Below are 19,881 nucleotides of genomic sequence, written 5' to 3'. Positions count from 1 at the left end.
AGTAGGGAGAGACAGACATGTAGAAAATGGTTGCCTTACCATTTTGTGAAACTAGAGAATAAGGCACAAGAGTAAATCTGCCATAAGCTTGCACAGGAAACCAGGAGCTGGGTCATACTTTGGAGAAATAAATGTGCTGAATTCTGATATGAATTGTTTAGGGCATTCAGTCAATCACTACAGGTTAGCTGTGTAAACCACTACTGCCACCAGTCTCAAGTCTGATTGCTTGATGGACTGAGAAAACATCAGAATCCTGTCTGATTGAAAGGATTCTTGTCTGCCTAGGCTGGGTTTTAAGGATGTGTGACTCTTGCTTCCCAGTGAAGCCCTAGCAGTGAAAAGATCCACTTAGGATCAGAAAATACTATTTTGGAGGCCCACTAGACTAAGAGGTCCCAGGATCTCTTCAGCAGAATGCTGCCTCCTGTGAATCTATTTTCTTGAGAAGCTGAAGGCAGCGTCAGATGCATTTTGAATGAAGACAACGAGGAATACCAGTTAGAACTGAACTTGTGGCTGTGGTCCTGCCTAGAAGTGAGGAAACACCTTTTCCTCTACTGGTACTCCTAATCTGGTGTGGGAGGGGCAGTTTCTGAAAGTTTGGAAGAATTTGGAGCACCAGAGCAGAAGATAAAGTATTTTTACGTCAAGTTCTATAATGGACTTTGAGACTTATTTATGGCCATAGCAACAGTACAATCCAGAAAGCTTACCCAGTAAAAGCACATTCTCTCTAGGCGTGATTTCCTGGTTTATTTTCCTTCGAACGTTTTACTTTACAAATCAAGTCTTCAGTAGAACCTCATGAACAAGGTATCCAACTTTGTGGAGCTCTGCACAGCTACAGCTTCCAGCCTATCCCGTCGATGGACTGCAGAATACAATTTAAGTCCAAAGGTGAACTGCGAGAAGAGGAAAATGCATCATAAAGTATCTGATGTGTGTGCGGCATTGGTTTTGATAATTTCAACAGTTGTCCTATGTTAGACTTTTCATCCTTGGCGTGGTCTCCCTTAACTTTTTGCCTCTGTTCCCCAGGTTGTTGATGTGTGCTGGACTCTGATTTTATTGTTATTGTTACTCTGGGCACTTTACCACTGCTAACCAGTGCTAAAGTGCAAGTGCTCCTGTTTAAAATGTGTACGTAATTGGTTCTCCATGATTGGCATATTTGTTTTACTGTTAAGTCCCTAGTAAAGTGCACTAGAGGTGCCCAGGGCCTGTAAATCAAATGCTACTAGTGGGCCTGCAGCACTAGTTGTGCCACCCACATAAGTAGCTCTGTAATCATGTCTCAGACCTGCCACTGCAGTGTCTGTGTGTGTATTTTTACACTGTAAATTTGACTTGGCAAGTGTACCCACTTGCCAGGCCTAAACCTTCCCTTTTCTTACATGTAAGGCACCCCTAAGGTAGGCCCTAGGAAGCCCCAAGGGCAGGGTGCAGTGTATGGATAAGGTAGGACATATAGTAATGTGGTTTATATGTCCTGACAGTGAAATACTGCTAAATTCGTTTTTCACTGTTGCAAGGACTGTCTCTCTCATAGGATAATATGGGGGCTACCTTTAAATATGATTAAAGCGTAGATTCCCCTAGAGAGTAGATGGACATGTGGAGTTTGGGGTCCCTGAGCTCACAATTTAAAAATACATCTTTTAGTAAAGTTGATTTTAAGATTGTGCGTTTGAAAATGCCACTTTTAGAAAGTGAGCATTTTCTTGCTTAAACCATTCTGTGACTCTGCCTTGTTTGTGGATTCCCTGTCTGGGTCAGTTTGACAGTTGGGTTGTTTTTCACCTCACACCAGACAGTGACACAAAGGGAGCTGGGGTGTATCCTGCATTTCCTGATTAGCCATCTCTGCTAGGAGGGAGGGGTGGAGTGGTCACTCTCATCTGAAAGGACTGTGCCTGCCTCTAACAATGCCGGCTCCAACCCCCTGGTGTGTGTCTGAGGCCTTGCCTGGGCAAGGCAGGATTTCACAAGTAGGTGTGAGTCCCCTTTGAAGAAAGGTGACTTCAAAGACTAAAATGGGTATAAGAAGGGCACCCAAATCTACAGACTTTAGAAACACTTCTGGAATCAAGAGGAACCTCTGCCTGGAGAAGAGCTGTTAGCTGAGGAGGAAGTGCTGCCCTGCCTGTGACTGTGCTTTGTGGAGCTTTCCTGCAGTGCTGCTTCTGCCAGAGTAAGAGGGCAAAGACTGGACTTTGTGTGCCTTCCATCTTGAGAAGAAATCTCCAAGGGCTTGATCTAGAGCTTGCCTCCTGTTGTTTGAAGTCTCAGGGACAGCAAAGACTTCTCTCTGCCAGCACCTGGAGCCTCTGGAGAGACTCCTACTCTGCCCTGTGGTGCCCATCCAGTCCTGGGACCCTGAAAGGAGAAGCTGGCAGCCTAAAGACAAGAAAATCCACGCACAGAGCGCCGTGCGGGGAAAAGATCGACGCGAATCCGATCGGCGGCTGAAAAACGACGCGCCGCCAGCTCCGCGGCTGAGAAACGACGCTCGCAGGAAACGCGACCGAAGAATCGACGCACGGAGCAGGAGAAACGATGCACAGCATCGCTGACGGAGGCTGGGAGATCGCAACCTGCGCGGCTGGATCGTCAACTCATCGTGCGGCTGGATTTTTGACTCGAGTACCGCCGTGCGGAGTTATTTTCGACGCACGCCCGCCCGTGCGGGGTTATTTTTGACGCACACCAGGTACATTTTCACTCTAGCAGCGCTAGTGTGTTTTTAAAACTACTTAAAGACTCTTTTTGATTTTTAATTAATAACTTGACTTGTGTATGGTGGATTTTTGTCGTTTTGGTCTTGTTTTGTTTAGATAAATATTTCCTATTTTTCTAAACCTGTGTTGTGTCATTTTGTAGTGTTTTCATTGAGTTACTGTGTGTGTTGGTACAAATACTTTACGCCTAGCACTCTGAGGTTAAGCCTACTGCTCTGCCAAGCTACCAAGGGGGTAAGCAGGGGTTAGCTGAGGGTGATTCTCTTTTACCCTGACTAGAGTGAGGGTCTTTGCTTGAACAGGGGGTAACCTGACTGTCAACCAAGGACCCCATTTCTAACATTGGTGATCAGCGGTCGGGATTTGGACTTGTATTTGTGCTTGACATACTGTAATTAAGTGTACACTACTGTTTTGATCTCAGACCACTACGTGACCACATACTACTAGTCTTGAGATTTTTGTTTTTTTCTATTTGGACTGTTTTTGCTCTGCATTCAGTTTCTTTTTTCGCTGATCCGGTGATTGACTTTTCTGGAACTTCATTTGAGAACTTGCTTTTCTGCATTTGGAACTTTGCACTCTTTTAACCTTTTATCATGTCTCTACTTGGAGATGCACCAGTTGAAGCTGTTTTTGACCTGAAGCAATTGGATAGTTATAACAAGGCTCAACTAAAGCAGTTTTGTAAAAATTTTGGTTGTCCCATTAAGAGCTCTTCCAAGAAGGATGAGCTGAAAAAGGCGCTGAGGGCCTGGGTGACAACCAGAAGCACTGGAGGGCACACTGAGGATGAGGAGGATGAGGATGAGGAGAGAGAGCAATCAGTACAGAATGGTATATTGGGGGGGCCTGTTATTCCCAGGGAAGGAGTCTCTAGGGCAAGTAGCAGTGTATCCTCCAAGGGTCTGACACCTGAAGAGTTACAGGACAGACAGGCAGAGAGGGAGTACCAATTGGAGTTGAAAAAGCTCAGTCTAGAGGTGGAACAGAGAAAGCTGGCCATTGAGGAAAGGAAGTTAGCCATGGCTCATGAGCTCAGTTTAAAAGAGATAGATCAGAGGAGTCAGTCCAGTAGAGATGGTGGCAGCAATCCTACAGTGCAGCCTGAGAGAAGGGTACACATCCCAAAAGACCTTGTGAGGGATTATAAGAGGGATGATGATATCTGCTTGTGGTTCAAGGGTTATGAGTCAGCTCTCCACATGAACCTGGTCCCTGAAGCTCATTGGGGGGCAGCCCTGTGGAAGCATTTTGAGGCAGAGGGGAGGGACACACTGACAGCCTTAGGGGATGCTCAGGATCTCACCTACCCTGTCATGAAGGAGGCCTTACTTACCAGGTATGGTCTCACCCCTGAGCAGTACAAGGAGAAGTTTAGATCCTACAAGAGAAAGGAATCCCAAACATGGTTGGAATGTGTTGATTCTTTTTGCAGGTCACTGGATGGTTGGGTGAAGGGCAGTAAGGTAAACACGTATGAGGGGCTTTACAATTTAATTGCTTGGGAGCACTTGTACAGTTGATGTTTTCCAGAGCTGCGCCAGCACCTCATTGACAGCAAGCTGACTGACCCCAGGAAGCTTGCACAGGAAGCGGACCGCTGGGAGAGCACCAGGGTCCAAAAGAGGTATGGGGGAGACCACGCCAAGGGTGGGCAGGGTCCCTCTCAGAAGAAAGGGGGGGGTAAGGGCAAACAGGGGGAGTTCTCTAAAGGGCCCCAAACTGATTCCCAGGGTAAGGATTCCCAACCCCCCAGTGAAAAGAAGCCATGGTTGTCCAAAGGGAAGCCAGTGGCAGGTGGTCCCCCACGTAAGTGCTATGCATGTGACCAGGTGGGTCATGTGAGGGGGGACCCCAAATGCCCCAGAAGTACACCGGCACCCACTGGTGCACCGTCCCAGGGTTTGGCCAGTGTAGCGCTTGGGGAGGAGTTGGTTTCAGGTGGGTGGGAACCAGCAGAAATGACCCTTGTCTCACTAGGGGACAGTGAGATGGTCCAGAGAAACCTAGTGCCTGATAACACTAAGAAGTACAGGCAATGGGTGACCATCAATGGACAGAGGGTAGAGGCTCTGAGAGACACAGGAGCCAGTGTGACTACAGTGAGGAGTCACCTGGTGTCTGAAGAGCAGATTGATCCCCGGGTACTTCACCAAGTAGTTGCGGTAGACAACTCTGAGCGCCTCTGCAGAGTGGCGCAGGTTCCCTTTGAATGGGGGGGGGTCTCAGGTTCCTGGAAAGTAGCTGTGAGTCCAACCATGCCTGTTAATTGTTTGCTAGGTAACGACCTGGAGGATTCCCCTTGGAAGGAGGTGGAACACAGGTCTCACTTGGAGATGTTGGGTCTGCCTGGGTGGGTATGCGTATCCACCCGGTCTATGGCAGCCAATCAGGGTAGTCAAGAGCCCCTGGAGCCTGAAACAGTGGCCCAGGGGACCGCCAGGAAGAGGAAGGGCAGGGGGCGCGGGAAACCGGCCCCAGAAGTTCCCACGGTCCGGGAGGAGGCAGAGCCTGAGGGTGATGCCCCGGAGCCTACAGGGGAACAGGTGGCTGAACTGGGGGAGGTCCCTGAGCTGTCACAGTGGCAGCAGGAAGGGGGACCAACCAGGGAAGCATTCTGTACAGCGCAGAAGGAGTGCCCTACTCTTGAGGGGCTGCGGCAGCAGGCTGCAGCCCAGGCGGCTGGCGAGGCGCCAGGTACTCACCTGATTTACTGGGAGGATGGCCTCCTGTATAGTGAGCCTAAGGTTCCTGAGCCTGGGTCAGCTCGTATGCTGGTGGTACCCCAGTGCTTCAGGGCCTTCCTACTGGGTTTGGCTCATGATGTGCCTTTGGCAGGACATCTAGGGCAGGACAAGACCTATAAGAGGCTTGTCTCCCACTTTTACTGGCCCTTGATGCACAAGCAGTCAGCTGCTTATTGTAGGTCTTGTCAGACTTGTCAGGCAAGTGGCAAGAGTGGGGGGAAATGCGAAGCTCCCCTCCAACCTTTACCTGTAGTCAGTACTCCCTTTGAAAGGGTAGGAATTGACATTGTGGGGCCTCTGGATCCCAAGACAGCCATGGGTAACAGGTTCATCCTGGTCTTGGTGGACCATGCCACGCGGTACCCAGAAGCCATTCCTCTAAGGACGGTCACTGCCCCCGTGGTGGGACGTGCCTTGATGGGGGTTTTTACCCGCATGGGGTTCCCCAAGGAGGTGGTATCTGATAGAGGTACAAACTTTATATCCACTTATATGAAGTCTCTGTGGAAGGTGTGTGGGGTAACCTACAAGTTCACCACCCCTTACCACCCCCAAAGTAATGGTCTGGTTGAGAGATTCAACCGCACCTTGAAAAGCATGATTCAGGGCCTGTCAGAGCCCTTGAGGCGTAAGTGGGACGTCCTCTTGCCATGCCTTCTGTTCGCTTACAGGGAGGTGCCTCAAAAGGGACTTGGCTTTAGCCCCTTTGAGCTCATCTATGGCCACCCTGTGAGGGGACCGCTCAGTCTGGTGAAGGAGGCTTTGGAGAAAGCTCCTAGTAAACCACCCCAGGATGTATTTAGCTACATGCTGGCACTAAGAAACCAGACTGCCCGCTTCAGGTGTCTCGCTCAGGAGAACCTGGAAGCAAGCCAGGAGGATATGAAACGGTGGTACGACCAGAATGCCACTCTGGTTGAGTTTCAGCCTGGACAAAAAGTGTGGGTCATGGCACCAGTGGAGCCTAGGGCTCTCCAAGATAAGTGGACTGGGCCTTTTGAGGTGGTGGAAAGAAAGAGCGAGGTCACCTATCTGGTAGACTTACAATCCCCCAGGAACCCTTTGAGGGTCCTACATGTCAACCGCCTCAAACCACACTTTGAGCGAACTGAGCTATCCATGCTCCTAGCGACAGATGACGGGGTGGAGGAAGAGAGTGAGCCTCTTCCTGACCTCCTGTCTGCAGGAGAGAAAGATGGGTCTGTGGAGGGAGTGATCCTCTCCCCCTCCCTGACTGAGGAACAGCAGAGGGACTGTCGCCACGTGCTGGGACAGTTCGCCTCGCTGTTTTCCCTGATCCCAGGAGTCACACACCTGTGCACACATGATGTGGACACTGGGGACAGTACACCTGTTAAACATAAGGTTTACAGGGTGACTGACAGGGTCAGGGCTTGCATTAAGGAGGAAGTCTCCAAAATGTTAACCCTAGGGGTTATTGAGCGCTCCAGCAGTCCTTGGGCCAGCCCAGTGGTCTTGGTCCCAAAGGCTGCTGCTCCTGGTGCCACTCCAGAACTTAGGTTCTGTGTGGACTACTGGGGTCTCAATGCGGTCAGCAAGACTGACGCACACCCCATCCCCCGAGCTGATGAGCTCATTGATCGGTTAGGAGCTGCCAAGTACCTCAGTACGTTTGATTTAACATCTGGGTACTGGCAGATTGCCTTAACTGAGGGGGCAAAGGAGAGGTCAGCATTCTCTACCCCAGATGGGCCCTTCCACTTCAATGTGATGCCCTTTGGGATGAAGAACGCCCCTGCCACCTTTCAGAGGTTGGTCAACCAGGTGTTGGCAGGACTGGATGAGTTCAGTGCCGCCTACCTGGATGACATTGCTGTGTTTAGTTCCACATGGGAGGAACACCTGCAACACCTCTGGAGAGTGTTAGAGGCCCTGCAGAAGGCAGGCCTCACTATTATGGCAAGCAAGTGCCAAATAGGGCAGGGTTCTGTGGTGTACTTAGGACACCAGGTGGGGAGTGGCCAGGTGGCACCCCTACAGCCTAAGATTGATACGATTCTGGCTTGGGAGCCTCCCAAGACCCAGACTGAAGTGAGAGCCTTTTTAGGTCTCACAGGATATTACCGGAGGTTTGTTAAGGGATATGGTACCATTGTTACCCCCTTAACTGAGTTGACTTCCAAGAAGCAACCCAAGAAAGTGATCTGGACAGAGGCTTGCCAGAACGCTTTTGATGCCCTGAAGGCTGCCATGTGCACAGCACCTGTGCTGCAGGCACCTGACTACTCCAAGGAGTTTGTTGTGCAAACAGACGCCTCAGAGCATGGTATTGGAGCAGTACTCTCACAGCTTAATGAAGAGGGCCTAGATCAACCCGTAGCCTTCATTAGCAGGAGGTTACTACCCAGGGAACGTAGGTGGAGTGCCATAGAACGCGAAGCGTTTGCTGTGGTCTGGGCACTGAAGAAGCTAAGACCCTACTTGTTTGGGACTCACTTCCGAGTTCAGACCGACCACAGGCCCCTCAGATGGTTAATGCAGATGAGGGGTGAGAATCCAAAACTGTTGAGGTGGTCCATTTCCCTACAGGGGATGGACTTTACGGTGGAACATCGTCCTGGTACAGAGCACGCCAATGCTGATGGTCTGTCCAGGTTCTTACGCCTTAGTGATGAGAACTCCCATGAGGTTGGGTAGTTGCTCCCCACTTTTAGCTGGGGGGGACACGTGTTAGACTTTTCATCCTTGGCGTGGTCTCCCTTAACTTTTTGCCTCTGTTCCCCAGGTTGTTGATGTGTGCTGGACTCTGATTTTATTGTTATTGTTACTCTGGGCACTTTACCACTGCTAACCAGTGCTAAAGTGCAAGTGCTCCTGTTTAAAATGTGTACGTAATTGGTTCTCCATGATTGGCATATTTGTTTTACTGTTAAGTCCCTAGTAAAGTGCACTAGAGGTGCCCAGGGCCTGTAAATCAAATGCTACTAGTGGGCCTGCAGCACTGGTTGTGCAACCCACATAAGTAGCTCTGTAATCATGTCTCAGACCTGCCACTGCAGTGTCTGTGTGTGTATTTTTACACTGTAAATTCGACTTGGCAAGTGTACCCACTTGCCTGGCCTAAACCTTCCCTTTTCTTACATGTAAGGCACCCCTAAGGTAGGCCCTAGGAAGCCCCCAGGGCAGGGTGCAGTGTATGGATAAGGTAGGACATATAGTAATGTGGTTTATATGTCCTGACAGTGAAATACTGCTAAATTCGTTTTTCACTGTTGCAAGGACTGTCTCTCTCATAGGATAATATGGGGGCTACCTTTAAATATGATTAAAGCGTAGATTCCCCTAGAGAGTAGATGGACATGTGGAGTTTGGGGTCCCTGAGCTCACAATTTAAAAATACATCTTTTAGTAAAGTTGATTTTAAGATTGTGCGTTTGAAAATGCCACTTTTAGAAAGTGAGCATTTTCTTGCTTAAACCATTCTGTGACTCTGCCTTGTTTGTGGATTCCCTGTCTGGGTCAGTTTGACAGTTGGGTTGTTTTTCACCTCACACCAGACAGTGACACAAAGGGAGCTGGGGTGTAACCTGCATTTCCTGATTAGCCATCTCTGCTAGGAGGGAGGGGTGGAGTGGTCACTCTCATCTGAAAGGACTGTGCCTGCCTCTAACAATGCCGGCTCCAACCCCCTGGTGTGTGTCTGAGGCCTTGCCTGGGCAAGGCAGGATTTCACAAGTAGGTGTGAGTCCCCTTTGAAGAAAGGTGACTTCAAAGACCAAAATGGGTGTAAGAAGGGCACCCAAATCTACAGACTTTAGAAACACTTCTGGAATCAAGAGGAACCTCTGCCTGGAGAAGAGCTGTTAGCTGAGGAGGAAGTGCTGCCCTGCCTGTGACTGTGCTTTGTGGAGCTTTCCTGCAGTGCTGCTTCTGCCAGAGTAAGAGGGCAAAGACTGGACTTTGTGTGCCTTCCATCTTGAGAAGAAATCTCCAAGGGCTTGATCTAGAGCTTGCCTCCTGTTGTTTGAAGTCTCAGGGACAGCAAAGACTTCTCTCTGCCAGCACCTGGAGCCTCTGGAGAGACTCCTACTCTGCCCTGTGGTGCCCATCCAGTCCTGGGACCCTGAAAGGAGAAGCTGGCAGCCTAAAGACAAGAAAATCCACGCACAGAGCGCCGTGCGGGGAAAAGATCGACGCGAATCCGATCGGCGGCTGAAAAACGACGCGTCGCCAGCTCCGCGGCTGAGAAACGACGCTCGCAGGAAACGCGACCGAAGAATCGACGCACGGAGCAGGAGAAACGACGCGCAGCATCGCTGACGGAGGCTGGGAGATCGCAACCTGCGCGGCTGGATCGTCAACTCATCGTGCGGCTGGATTTTTGACTCGAGTACCGCCGTGCGGAGTTATTTTCGACGCACGCCCGCCCGTGCGGGGTTATTTTTGACGCACACCAGGTACATTTTCACTCTAGCAGCGCTAGTGTGTTTTTAAAACTACTTAAAGACTCTTTTTGATTTTTAATTAATAACTTGACTTGTGTATGGTGGATTTTTGTCGTTTTGGTCTTGTTTTGTTTAGATAAATATTTCCTATTTTTCTAAACCTGTGTTGTGTCATTTTGTAGTGTTTTCATTGAGTTACTGTGTGTGTTGGTACAAATACTTTACGCCTAGCACTCTGAGGTTAAGCCTACTGCTCTGCCAAGCTACCAAGGGGGTAAGCAGGGGTTAGCTGAGGGTGATTCTCTTTTACCCTGACTAGAGTGAGGGTCTTTGCTTGAACAGGGGGTAACCTGACTGTCAACCAAGGACCCCATTTCTAACATCCTACATTGAACATTTTGCAGCAAAGCTTTGAGTTCATGAGGGACCACACAGTCAACATACCTGTCTTTGGGAAGCCGTTCTTGGCCTCATCTTCCCATCTTGACACACCTGCAGATCTTAAACATGTGAATGTAAAACTTGTCTAGGGTGAACTGCTAGGCTTAACCTCATCTTGCTTTGTTGCAGGTCAGCCACAGTGGGTGCGTAGGACCTGGTGTATCCAACAGAAAAGCAGTGTTTTTTACTTTAAAAAAAAAAAAGTATGCTTTTCTATGATTAGCTGATAAATATTTAGAAACCCTGTTGATGAGACCATATTTTGGGAATTCTTGATGAATTCGTTCCTAATACATTGGTTTGGAAATGTAATCTCAGATATTCCCTTTCTGTAATTTCGTCTGGGCGTTAATTTTGATGCATCACATGCTCTTTTCCCTAAGAAAGGCCTAGCTGTTTGTGTCAAGCTACCAAAGGTCATCTCTGGTTTCCCTATAGAAGCCTGCTTCTACCTTTATACATTGGATTGTTTTGTGTGTGTTGGAGCTAAGTCACAACTGTATAAAGACTGAGGCCCCCTCCCATAGTTAAACATTCTAGTTTTCTGCATTATTGATATTGAGTGATTCCTGTACAGATCAGCTGATGATTTAGCATGTTGGTTTAGGATGTAGGGTGTATGTGGCAGTTTATGTTGTATCTAGTTGTGTAAGTTGTGGTTGGTCTGATTGTACACAGCTTTGTGCGTGAAAAGGTGTATATAGTGTAGGATTGTTGGTTTTTTTTGTTGCAGTTTTATATTGTGCAAACTTGGACCCTAGGGCATTGGAGTACTTTACACGAGCACCAGATTAAGTTACATAAGGTCAGACTTTTTTTTAACTCATTTTTTTTTTGTTGTTGTTGTTTTTTTTTAGGCATGGAGAGATTAAGTGATGTGCCCAGAATCACAGAATGTTGAGCAATGTGCCATGGCTCGAAGCTGGTACTGAGGTCCAAAGTTGCCAACTCTCCCAGGTTGTTGTGTAGGTCCAGTAGCGTGAAGTGTTGTAGGCAGTGGTGAAGGTTTTAAGCGGTGTTGTAAGGGGTGTGTTGTGTTGGAACAGGTGTTTGTATAAAATAAACTAAAAAAAAAACATTTTTTCGTCAGTAACTAAGGTAACTTATGTTGTGTTTTAATTTTAATAAGGCATACAACTTCAGCATCATTTATTTATGTGATTGTAAAAAAGATGCCCTATTGCTGACCTCCGTGTTGTGTGTCCAATAGCACTACTGCCAGTAGTAATTTCATTTTAAACCTTGGACATGTTGCACTCGTGCTTATCTGGCACAACTCAATTGAATTTCAACCTATTTTTCTCACAAAGGACTTTTTGATATGTTTCTATGCCAGTTGCAGAGCTCCTAAAGAAGGACAAATGACAGTCAGTTTGCTTCAGTGACCTCATGATCTTTCTCAAAGCATCATGTTTTTTTCCGTGAAATGGACCACTGCCTTCACGTTTATTAGGATCATCAAGCCTGCGAGTGCATGCGCTAGCGTATGCGTTTGGCTTGCGAGACTGTTGTGTTCAGTGAAGGGCTTGGAGCCAGCCTGTTGCTCAGCATTTGTGTGTTTGCGTGGCACTTACTTTACAGCCTCGTAATTCATCAAGGTACGCCTGGCATAATTTCCCTTTCCCTGTGTGGAGCAGGGATCAAGCACTAATTGATTCAACTTAATTAGTGCCTGTCGGCTGCTCCCAACGTAATCGAGGTACTATTTGTTCTTTTTAACTTCTAGTGCCCCGCAAACAGAAGGCTTGTACCTGGCAGAAACGTGTCCAACAAAATTGCAAAGTTTTTTTTTTTTTAAAGCTAACTTTATTTTATATTGCCAAGTCATCATTTCTCAGTTTCCACTCATGTTTTTGCTCGTAGGTGCTGTTGTAAAAAAAATGACAATCGTTCTAAATATGCCAGACCTATTGCTTTGCAAATGCTTGTTTGAATATTGTGTAGCACCTCGGCCTATCTGCTTCCTGTAGCCCTACTCCATAAGACAGTTTTGTGTTATTGCCTATACCACCGTGGGCTCTCTGTGTGGCCTTGCAGACCAGAAGGTGCTAAACAAATGTCCTGGACCAAGCAGCCCTCCGGTTGGGCCTCAAGCACTTTCCTGTGACTCTTTTTAATAGGAAAAACGTTGTTGGTTATATGGGGTTATTTGGTGAAGACAATGGAACTTTTGGTGAAACAATAGACTATACATACAGTATATTTTTCCACACTACCAAAGTAAAAAGAAATTAGCAGCCAAAATACGATAAGGAGCCAATTATCTGATTAACTCCACAAGATGGCATTACCAGATAACCTGATCAAGAAACGCCGATAAATACAATGCTATTTCTTATTCGGTTTAAGTCAGTTTTTATTGAACTTTGCTGGGAGGAAACAACCATACAAAACCTTCTCACCTACATGCACTGGCTGGTGAGAGAAGAAATAAATAGAACAGGCGTATGGGGGTGGGGAGGGCACAGGAGTTAAGAGGGGGAGAATGAGTGTATGCTGGTGGGAAACCTTTGGGGTGTGAAAGGGTAATATGTTTGCCAGCCTTCAGTTACTTATGTGTCAAGGCAGTTGAGCTAGTAGAAGCGGTGCGTAAGTAGTGGACGGCTGCACCTCTTCTTACAGACACACCGATCCCTCTTGGGTCAGACGAAGTACTCATAATTATTGTGGGCAGGTCAGTCCCTGAAATTCCTAAGATGGGAAGCTTATGCAGGGCCCCCATGTCCTATCAAAATGGGGCAATTTCCGATCGACTGCTGCAGTTAGTCTTTCCATTCACAAGGTACTCCAGAGTTTGTAAGATGGAGTCGGACCTCTACTTGGCCAGAATGGTTTGCTTGGCTGCTCAGAGATCGAGCGTTAAAGCTTTACTTCTCCCCGACGACAACAGGTAAGTTAATACATTGGGGAGACCTAGTACTAAATAGCTAGGAAAGCAAAGTATGTCAGTGTTATACATCTCATTAATGTCTGCTAGGACTTTGGACCAAAAGGTTTGGAGTTTAGAGCACTGCCAGAGAATGGGTGTCAGCGTCCCTGGTGGCTACAATGTAGCCACACAACCGCCAGTCCCGCCCTGCTTCCATCTTGCCTGCCTTGCTAGTGTGTAGTGCCAATAGTGTACATTTTTCATGAGTGTTTTGGTGCAGCCAGCACTAATGGAGCTGGTGCGGATCCGGTGTAAGATGTCCGTCCAATCCTTAGGAGTGAAGAAGCGATTACACTCCAACTCCCACTGTCGTTGTGCAGGGGATGGTGTCTTTTGTGTCGGCGTGTTAAGAAAGGTATATATGTCTGATAGGATCTTCTTGTCTGTGTTGCGGGTTAGAAGCCACCGCTCGAAGGGCGTTAGTGGGAGGCTGACTTGGTGCTTAATATGAGTTTGTGTGACCCAGTGCCTGATAGCTAAATATTGGCAGTGAGTGTTGGAGGGCTTGGCAAAGTTCTCCCGGTTTGTGCAAAATCCAAGAGGCCATGGTGATCACAAAGGCCTCCCACCCTTTTGCAGCTAGCCACCTGCCACTGTTTAAAGGATATGTCCTGGAGGGCCGGGGGGGAGGATGGGAATGTCAAGTTTCCCGAAAATTGGTGTCAGTGGTGAAATGCGGGAAGAGAGTTTTTTTACATCCTGGAAGCCCATGTGCCTGTTGTGGTGCACAGCATCGGGAGATATATACCCATGGCGGTCTGTGCAGTTTGGTAAGCCACTGTACTTTCCAAATGTGGATTCCCACAACTGCCTGATCAATGAAGCGCCAGTGCTTCTCAAACTCAGTTTTAATCCATTCCACCATATGTCTTAGCTTTGCTGCTTGCTAATAGCATTTGGGTGGAAGTTGGATAGTCAGTGTTTGCAATACGTAGAGTATTTTGGGCAGAAGAGTCATTTTTACCACCTCCAGTCTCCCCATCCATGAGTGGGAACCACCCATCCAGGAACCCATGTCTGTTCAGGCCATAGAAAGGACCTTCCCATAGTTACGCTTCACCATTTTCTCTAGCCTGGAGTGAATCTGCAATCTCAGGCAGGTGACTCCCTGTATAGCCCAAGAGACAAGGAATTGTTGAATGAGTTGTTGGTGGTCTGCATGTGGGATTGTAATTCCCAATATTTGCGTTTCCTGGAAATTACCTTTAAACCCGGAGACCCTGCCAGAGGAATCCAGTTCTGCTATTAGGTGTGGGAAGGATGTGAAAGGGTTGGTAACCGACATCATGACATCATCTGCATACAAAGTCAATTTGTATTCCCTGCTGCCCATAGGTATGGCCATAATCAATGGATTACCCCGTATCCCCTCCACCGGGGGCTCCATATACAGAGCAAAAAGAAGAGGGGATATGGGGGAGCCCTGCCGGGTGCTCAGCTCAATAGCGAGAAGTCTTGACAGTGTATCATTTACCTTGACCTGTGCCCGTGGCACCGCATAGTTCAATTTCTGGCATTGTGGGCTAAGGCCAATTTTAGCAAGTACCAACCAGAGGTACAGCCAATGAACGCAGTCAAACGCTTTTTCAGTGTCAACCGACAGTAAGAGTGTTGGTATACGTGCATGGTGAGTCTTATCTATGAGGTAAACAGGGGTGCTTAGTATTGTCACTACAACCGCTCTTTGAAATGAATCCAGTCTGGTCTGGGTCGATCAGTCCTTGCATATAGAGGGGCGGGCGGGCGGGCGGGCTTCAAGAATACTAGTAAAGGTTTTGAAGTCCACATTCAACTATGAGATTGGGCGATAGGAGGCACAGTGCATTGGGTTTTTCCCTGGTTTGGGGATTACTGTAATGGTGGCATTTCTCATTGTGTCAATGAGAGTTCATGACGTGCTGAAGGAGTTACATAAGCATGCTAAGAGAGGGGCTAGATACGGCGCAAAGGCCTTGTAAAAGTCTGATGGGTAGCGGTCCTGTCCTGGTGCTTTCCCCGGCTGGAGCTGTGTTATAACCACCAGGTCTCCGCAGCATGGATATCTCTGTCCAAATGCGGGGAGTCAGGGCCTGTAATGAAATCGGGGGTATGCAGGAAAGGTAGTTGTGTGCTTCAGCTAGATCCAGGAATTCTGCCCATTACAGTGCGGCATAGAAGCGTCAAACCCTTGAGCTGTGTAGGAGTTCTGGCAGACCAGATTCCACATCCCATTGCTATTTCAGGTATTCTATGCTTGAGAGCTTGGGCTCGCAGCCTATGTGCTAGCAGTCTCCCTGCCTTGTTACCGTCTGTATTGAATTTATGTTTCTTGCATAGTAGGGTATATTCTGCGTTATTCATATCAAGAGCCTTGAGCTTCTTACGTGCCACTGCGAACTAGCGTGCATGGTGTGAGCCTGTCCTTTTGTGTTCCTCCTCAAGATCCTGTATCTGGCCCTCTAGCTGTTGCCTGTTATCCTTCCTGTCTTTATTGTGTCGTACTGAGATGGCTATGAAAGCGCCCCTTATGACGGCTTTAAGGGTATCCCAGAGGAAAGCAATGGGGATATCTGTGGTGTAATTAAGGTCAAATTACGTGTGTATTGCAGTGACAATTTCTTTGTTGATTGCGTAATATTGCAATAACTTACCGTTAAGCCGACAGTTGCTAACTTAATATGGGTGTGTGGTGTGTACTGTAAGGACGATAGATGAGGGCAGTGACTCCCAATTCCACCCCAGTGACAGCTGCCATAAGACGCCGCATTGCAAGGAAGACATTTATGAGGGAGTAGGTTTGGTGTGTCACAGAGAAAAAAGTGTACCCCCTGTCTGGGGGATGTTTTACTCACCATACATCTTAGAGTCTCATATCTTTCAGCCGCTGGAGGCTTGCCGCTGTAAAGGCCCCAGTTTGTCCTAGCCTCTGAACCGATCTGTCCATGAGAGTGTTTGGGACTAAAGTCTCCACCTATCAGTTCATTAGTTTCTGGAGACGTCATGACCCTACCCAAAGCATCAAGGTGGAAGGGCTCCTGATGGTCATTGGGGGACACAAACCGTGCCCACTGTGAACGTATATGTGTGGATGGAGATGCAAAGGGAAAACAGTCTACCAGTCAGCTCTGCCTGTGTTTATAGGACACAGCCGGGAAGGTGTGTGTGGCCAGAAAGATTGCCACTCCTGCTTTTTTCTGGGGGCCTGAGGAATAAAACTGGCACTAATACCAGCGAGAACATAAGCAATGCCAATCACCCCCTGAGGAGATGTGTTTCTCGTAAAAAAAGGCAAACATCGCATTTGGCGTCTCTAAGCTTGGAGATAAGGGCTTTACGTTTTACCGGGTCATTGAGGCCCCAAACACTGAAGCTAAGTATCTTAATCATGCAGTGGTGTGAGTGATCAAGCGCATTAAACAAAGAGAAGAGGGGAAGTCTAGTGGTGTGTGTGGTGCAGGTGTCCCTACCAAAGCTCTAAACCTGCCCTGGTGCCTATAAGACAGGCAAAGGGTGAGGGTGCTGGGGGAGGGGTAGGGAAGGTTTATAAAGTGAACCGAACAACAGTCTTCCCACTTCTGGGATCCAACAGCATCAAATGATGGGGATGCATGTCCAGGGCAATCCAGCATATCCATAACCACACCTGGGGAGTTCGGGGGAGCTAAGCCGCATGTCAGTGTTGTGATGCTCCTTTTGTGGCTCCACCGCTGTGGTCATGTCAGAAAAGGCATAGATCGCATCAGCCAGGGGTGTGTGCACGATCTGCGAAGCAGGAGGGTACATCCATGTGTTCAGTCATTGCTGGCGTCAGATGCACTCCCTTGCCGCTAGAGCTGCTTGCTCCATGTGGCATTCGGATGCTGAGAGTTGTGCTGTAAATTCTAGGCAACATGTGAATACCGGTTTGGCTTGGCAGGAAGATGGGCCAGTGACTTAGTATTGGATTATTGCGTCTCGTCATCCGATACAAATTCGAAGCCAAGGGTGGTGCGGGCTTATTCCAAATTGCGAATGATGTGCGTCTCTTTGTTCCAGACAAACACCAGGCGGAAAGGGTGTCCGTAGCGGTAGCTAACCCCTTGTTCTTAGAGGAAGGCCATTACTAGTCTTAGGGTCCTGAAACGCGGGAATGTCAGTGGGGAGAGATCCTGGAAGACCCCAATTTTTGCATCTTCGAAAGTAGTAAGTAATGTAATAAGTAATGTCTCGGCTGCTGCCATAATGAGTTCTTCCAACTGAACCAATGGACACATCTTGAGGCATGCCAAGGGTCTTTGCTGGTCTTCCCACTCTTAGTGCAGTCCAGGATGATGATCTTGTCTGCCATGTCCAGGACCACATTTCAGAACAGCCGAACAGCACAGTCCTCCAGCTTCCCAGAGTCTGCCTGCAAAGAAACGTCTCCAGTAAGGATGGTAGAATGGCTTGATCTATTTTCAAGGTCTTCCAGGCGGTGATGGAGATCCTTGTTTTTGTCGCGGAGCTCCAACAGTTCCCGTCAGTATTCATTTAGTTCCTCCTCAGAAAGGTTCCCCATTTTCTCCAGCTCGTCCAGTCATTGTCCCATGTCTACCAATTCCTTTTTGAGTTCCTTTACTTCCGTTAGCATGTCTCGTTTGAGAGATGAAATATGTTCTCTCAGCTTCCCAAAGAGTTGTTCCAGAAACATGTGGGTCACAGGCTCTTCTGCTCAGGGATCCCTTGCCTCAGTGAGCTCTGCTTGCGAGGAGGTGTTAGGTGGAGTGTCAGGGCAGTGTTCTGGATCTTGATGGGAGGCTTACTCAATAGGTTCTTAATGGTGTTGTCTTTTTTGGAGCGATGCACAGCCATGATATGTAGTGGGGTGCCCAAACATAGTAGTAATGGGTCCCTTTGGGCTATGCCTTACATGGGTTGAGGCAGCCCAAGTACCGTCAAGGGTTAGGCCATAAGGAATGGATCTCCTGTGCAAAGGGCCTCAGGGCTGATATGCCTCTGAGGTGGGGTGGAGGTCCCAAGATGGTGCAAGGTTTCCTGCTTCTATTCACCCCTGTGTCCACACCTGGGAAGACAATATCAGGCAGTGCCAACACAGGCTGTACGTATCCTAGGGGGCCGGGTACAGGGTTGCCAACGGCCATGATTCAGCGCGTTTGCGGTGAGGGTTTCAAGCACTATACTGCAGGGCGCTGGGTTGAGTGGTAGGCCTGCCTGTAGGCTGCACAGGAATCTGGTTGCAGCCCCTCCCACCCCCTGGTTATCCACTGCAGGCAAACATCTGAGCTACTATTCTGTAACACACAGGGTGTAGGGCCAAGTTGAAAGACATGCAAGCAGCACGAAATCAGTCGCCAGGCGTGTAGGGCGGGGTCCGGTAGCACGCCTCTCTTCCCATGTGGCGTGCGTCAGGGAGCTCTGGTCAGCGTTAGCAGTGCCCCCGGTGTGCTCCTTTACGCTCCGGGCACTCCGGGAAACATGCTGTTGCCTCCATTTTGGAGCTGCAGCAGCCGGCATGGCACTGCTGCAAATCAACTATTATTTGCGTGGCAGGGGCACCGCCGCTGCAGTCTGCCTCGCCGTTGTGCACCAACACCTCTGCACCGCTCCGGCATGGTAACGACCTGCTCACTTTTTCTTGCCATGCGGAGCAGAGCTCCGTAGTCGAGCTGGTACCAGGTCGCATCTTGGCCATATAACCCCATTTTCTTATTCAACCGTTTACGGTTTCTGTTGTTAAGTCGTTTTTTATGCCTCAGAGTTTCTGTATCCTTTTTTAAGAACACCAACACTCACATCGCAAACTTCCTTGCTATTGTAAAGTGGCGACCTTTCATTTGTACAGCATATAAAGAAAATGGTTTAATCAAAATGACTAATAAATTCACAAGTTAAGTGCAGCAGGGGTGTATTTAATGTGCCTGTTTGTCTCGTCTCTTTTTCTTTGAAAACTATTACAGGTAATATTTGCCATGTTTTTTGCTATTCATTTATGGCCTTTTCCTCCTCCAGTGTCCCCAGAAACCTGCACAGCAGTCAGTCATATACTTTCTCTGTCATGAGCATATGTTATGAGTTCAGCCGCTAAATACGTTGTTGTTGATTGCTAAGTTTGCAGCATTGTTCTCATTGCATGGTAGTTTTTGGACCCTTTTTCTCAAGACTATGGCATGTTATTTCAGTATTGACCTTTTGGTCTCTGAGGTCTTGCGTCATTTAGAGCAAGACCACTACTACTGGAAGCCAATGTTAGTTGATTGAGTGTGCAAAGCAACCCCTGTCTGTGTAAGGAGAGAGCTAAAGCTTGGATGCAGACTGGAGTAAAATGTCTATTCAGCTGCCATCTGCACTGGCCCTAAAAGCTGCAGAGGAACTGAAAAAGACAAAGAAAGGATTTATGACATCAGTCAGTGCTGCCTCACCAGCTCAATCCTCTTTGTTGAATCCATGGATGTGTTATGTTAGTGTAAGATAATTTCAGACCTGTTTAATTAATTTAGATTGTTATTTGTGTTTCTTTTTTAGTTTGTAAAACTAGAGTGGCCCACGGCACAAACTCCCATGAGGTGAGTGAAAGAGAATCACAAACATGTAAAAACATTGTTCCTTTTCGTAAAGCTTCTTTTAAACTGACAAGGGTCTTCTCTCTCTCTCCCCAT

The 19,881-nt window shown here is 48.0% G+C and overlaps 1 protein-coding gene across 1 annotated transcript in view; it reads left to right on the top strand.

Annotated features, from left to right (window-relative positions):
- Positions 1 to 19,881, top strand: part of ITPK1 (inositol-tetrakisphosphate 1-kinase) — a 480,681-nt gene that overhangs the window by 391,061 nt on the left and 69,739 nt on the right. Inside the window, exon 7 of the mRNA XM_069208217.1 lies at positions 19,748 to 19,788. Within this exon, the coding sequence (XP_069064318.1) occupies positions 19,748 to 19,788 (41 nt within the window). The remainder of the gene's footprint in view (positions 1 to 19,747; positions 19,789 to 19,881) is intronic.

Source organism: Pleurodeles waltl, chromosome 9 (genome assembly GCF_031143425.1).
Source record: "Pleurodeles waltl isolate 20211129_DDA chromosome 9, aPleWal1.hap1.20221129, whole genome shotgun sequence".
Classification (NCBI taxonomy): Eukaryota; Metazoa; Chordata; class Amphibia; order Caudata; family Salamandridae; genus Pleurodeles; species Pleurodeles waltl.
The sequence above is the reverse complement of the archived record's forward strand: the minus strand, read 5'-3'. Positions and strand labels throughout refer to the sequence as shown.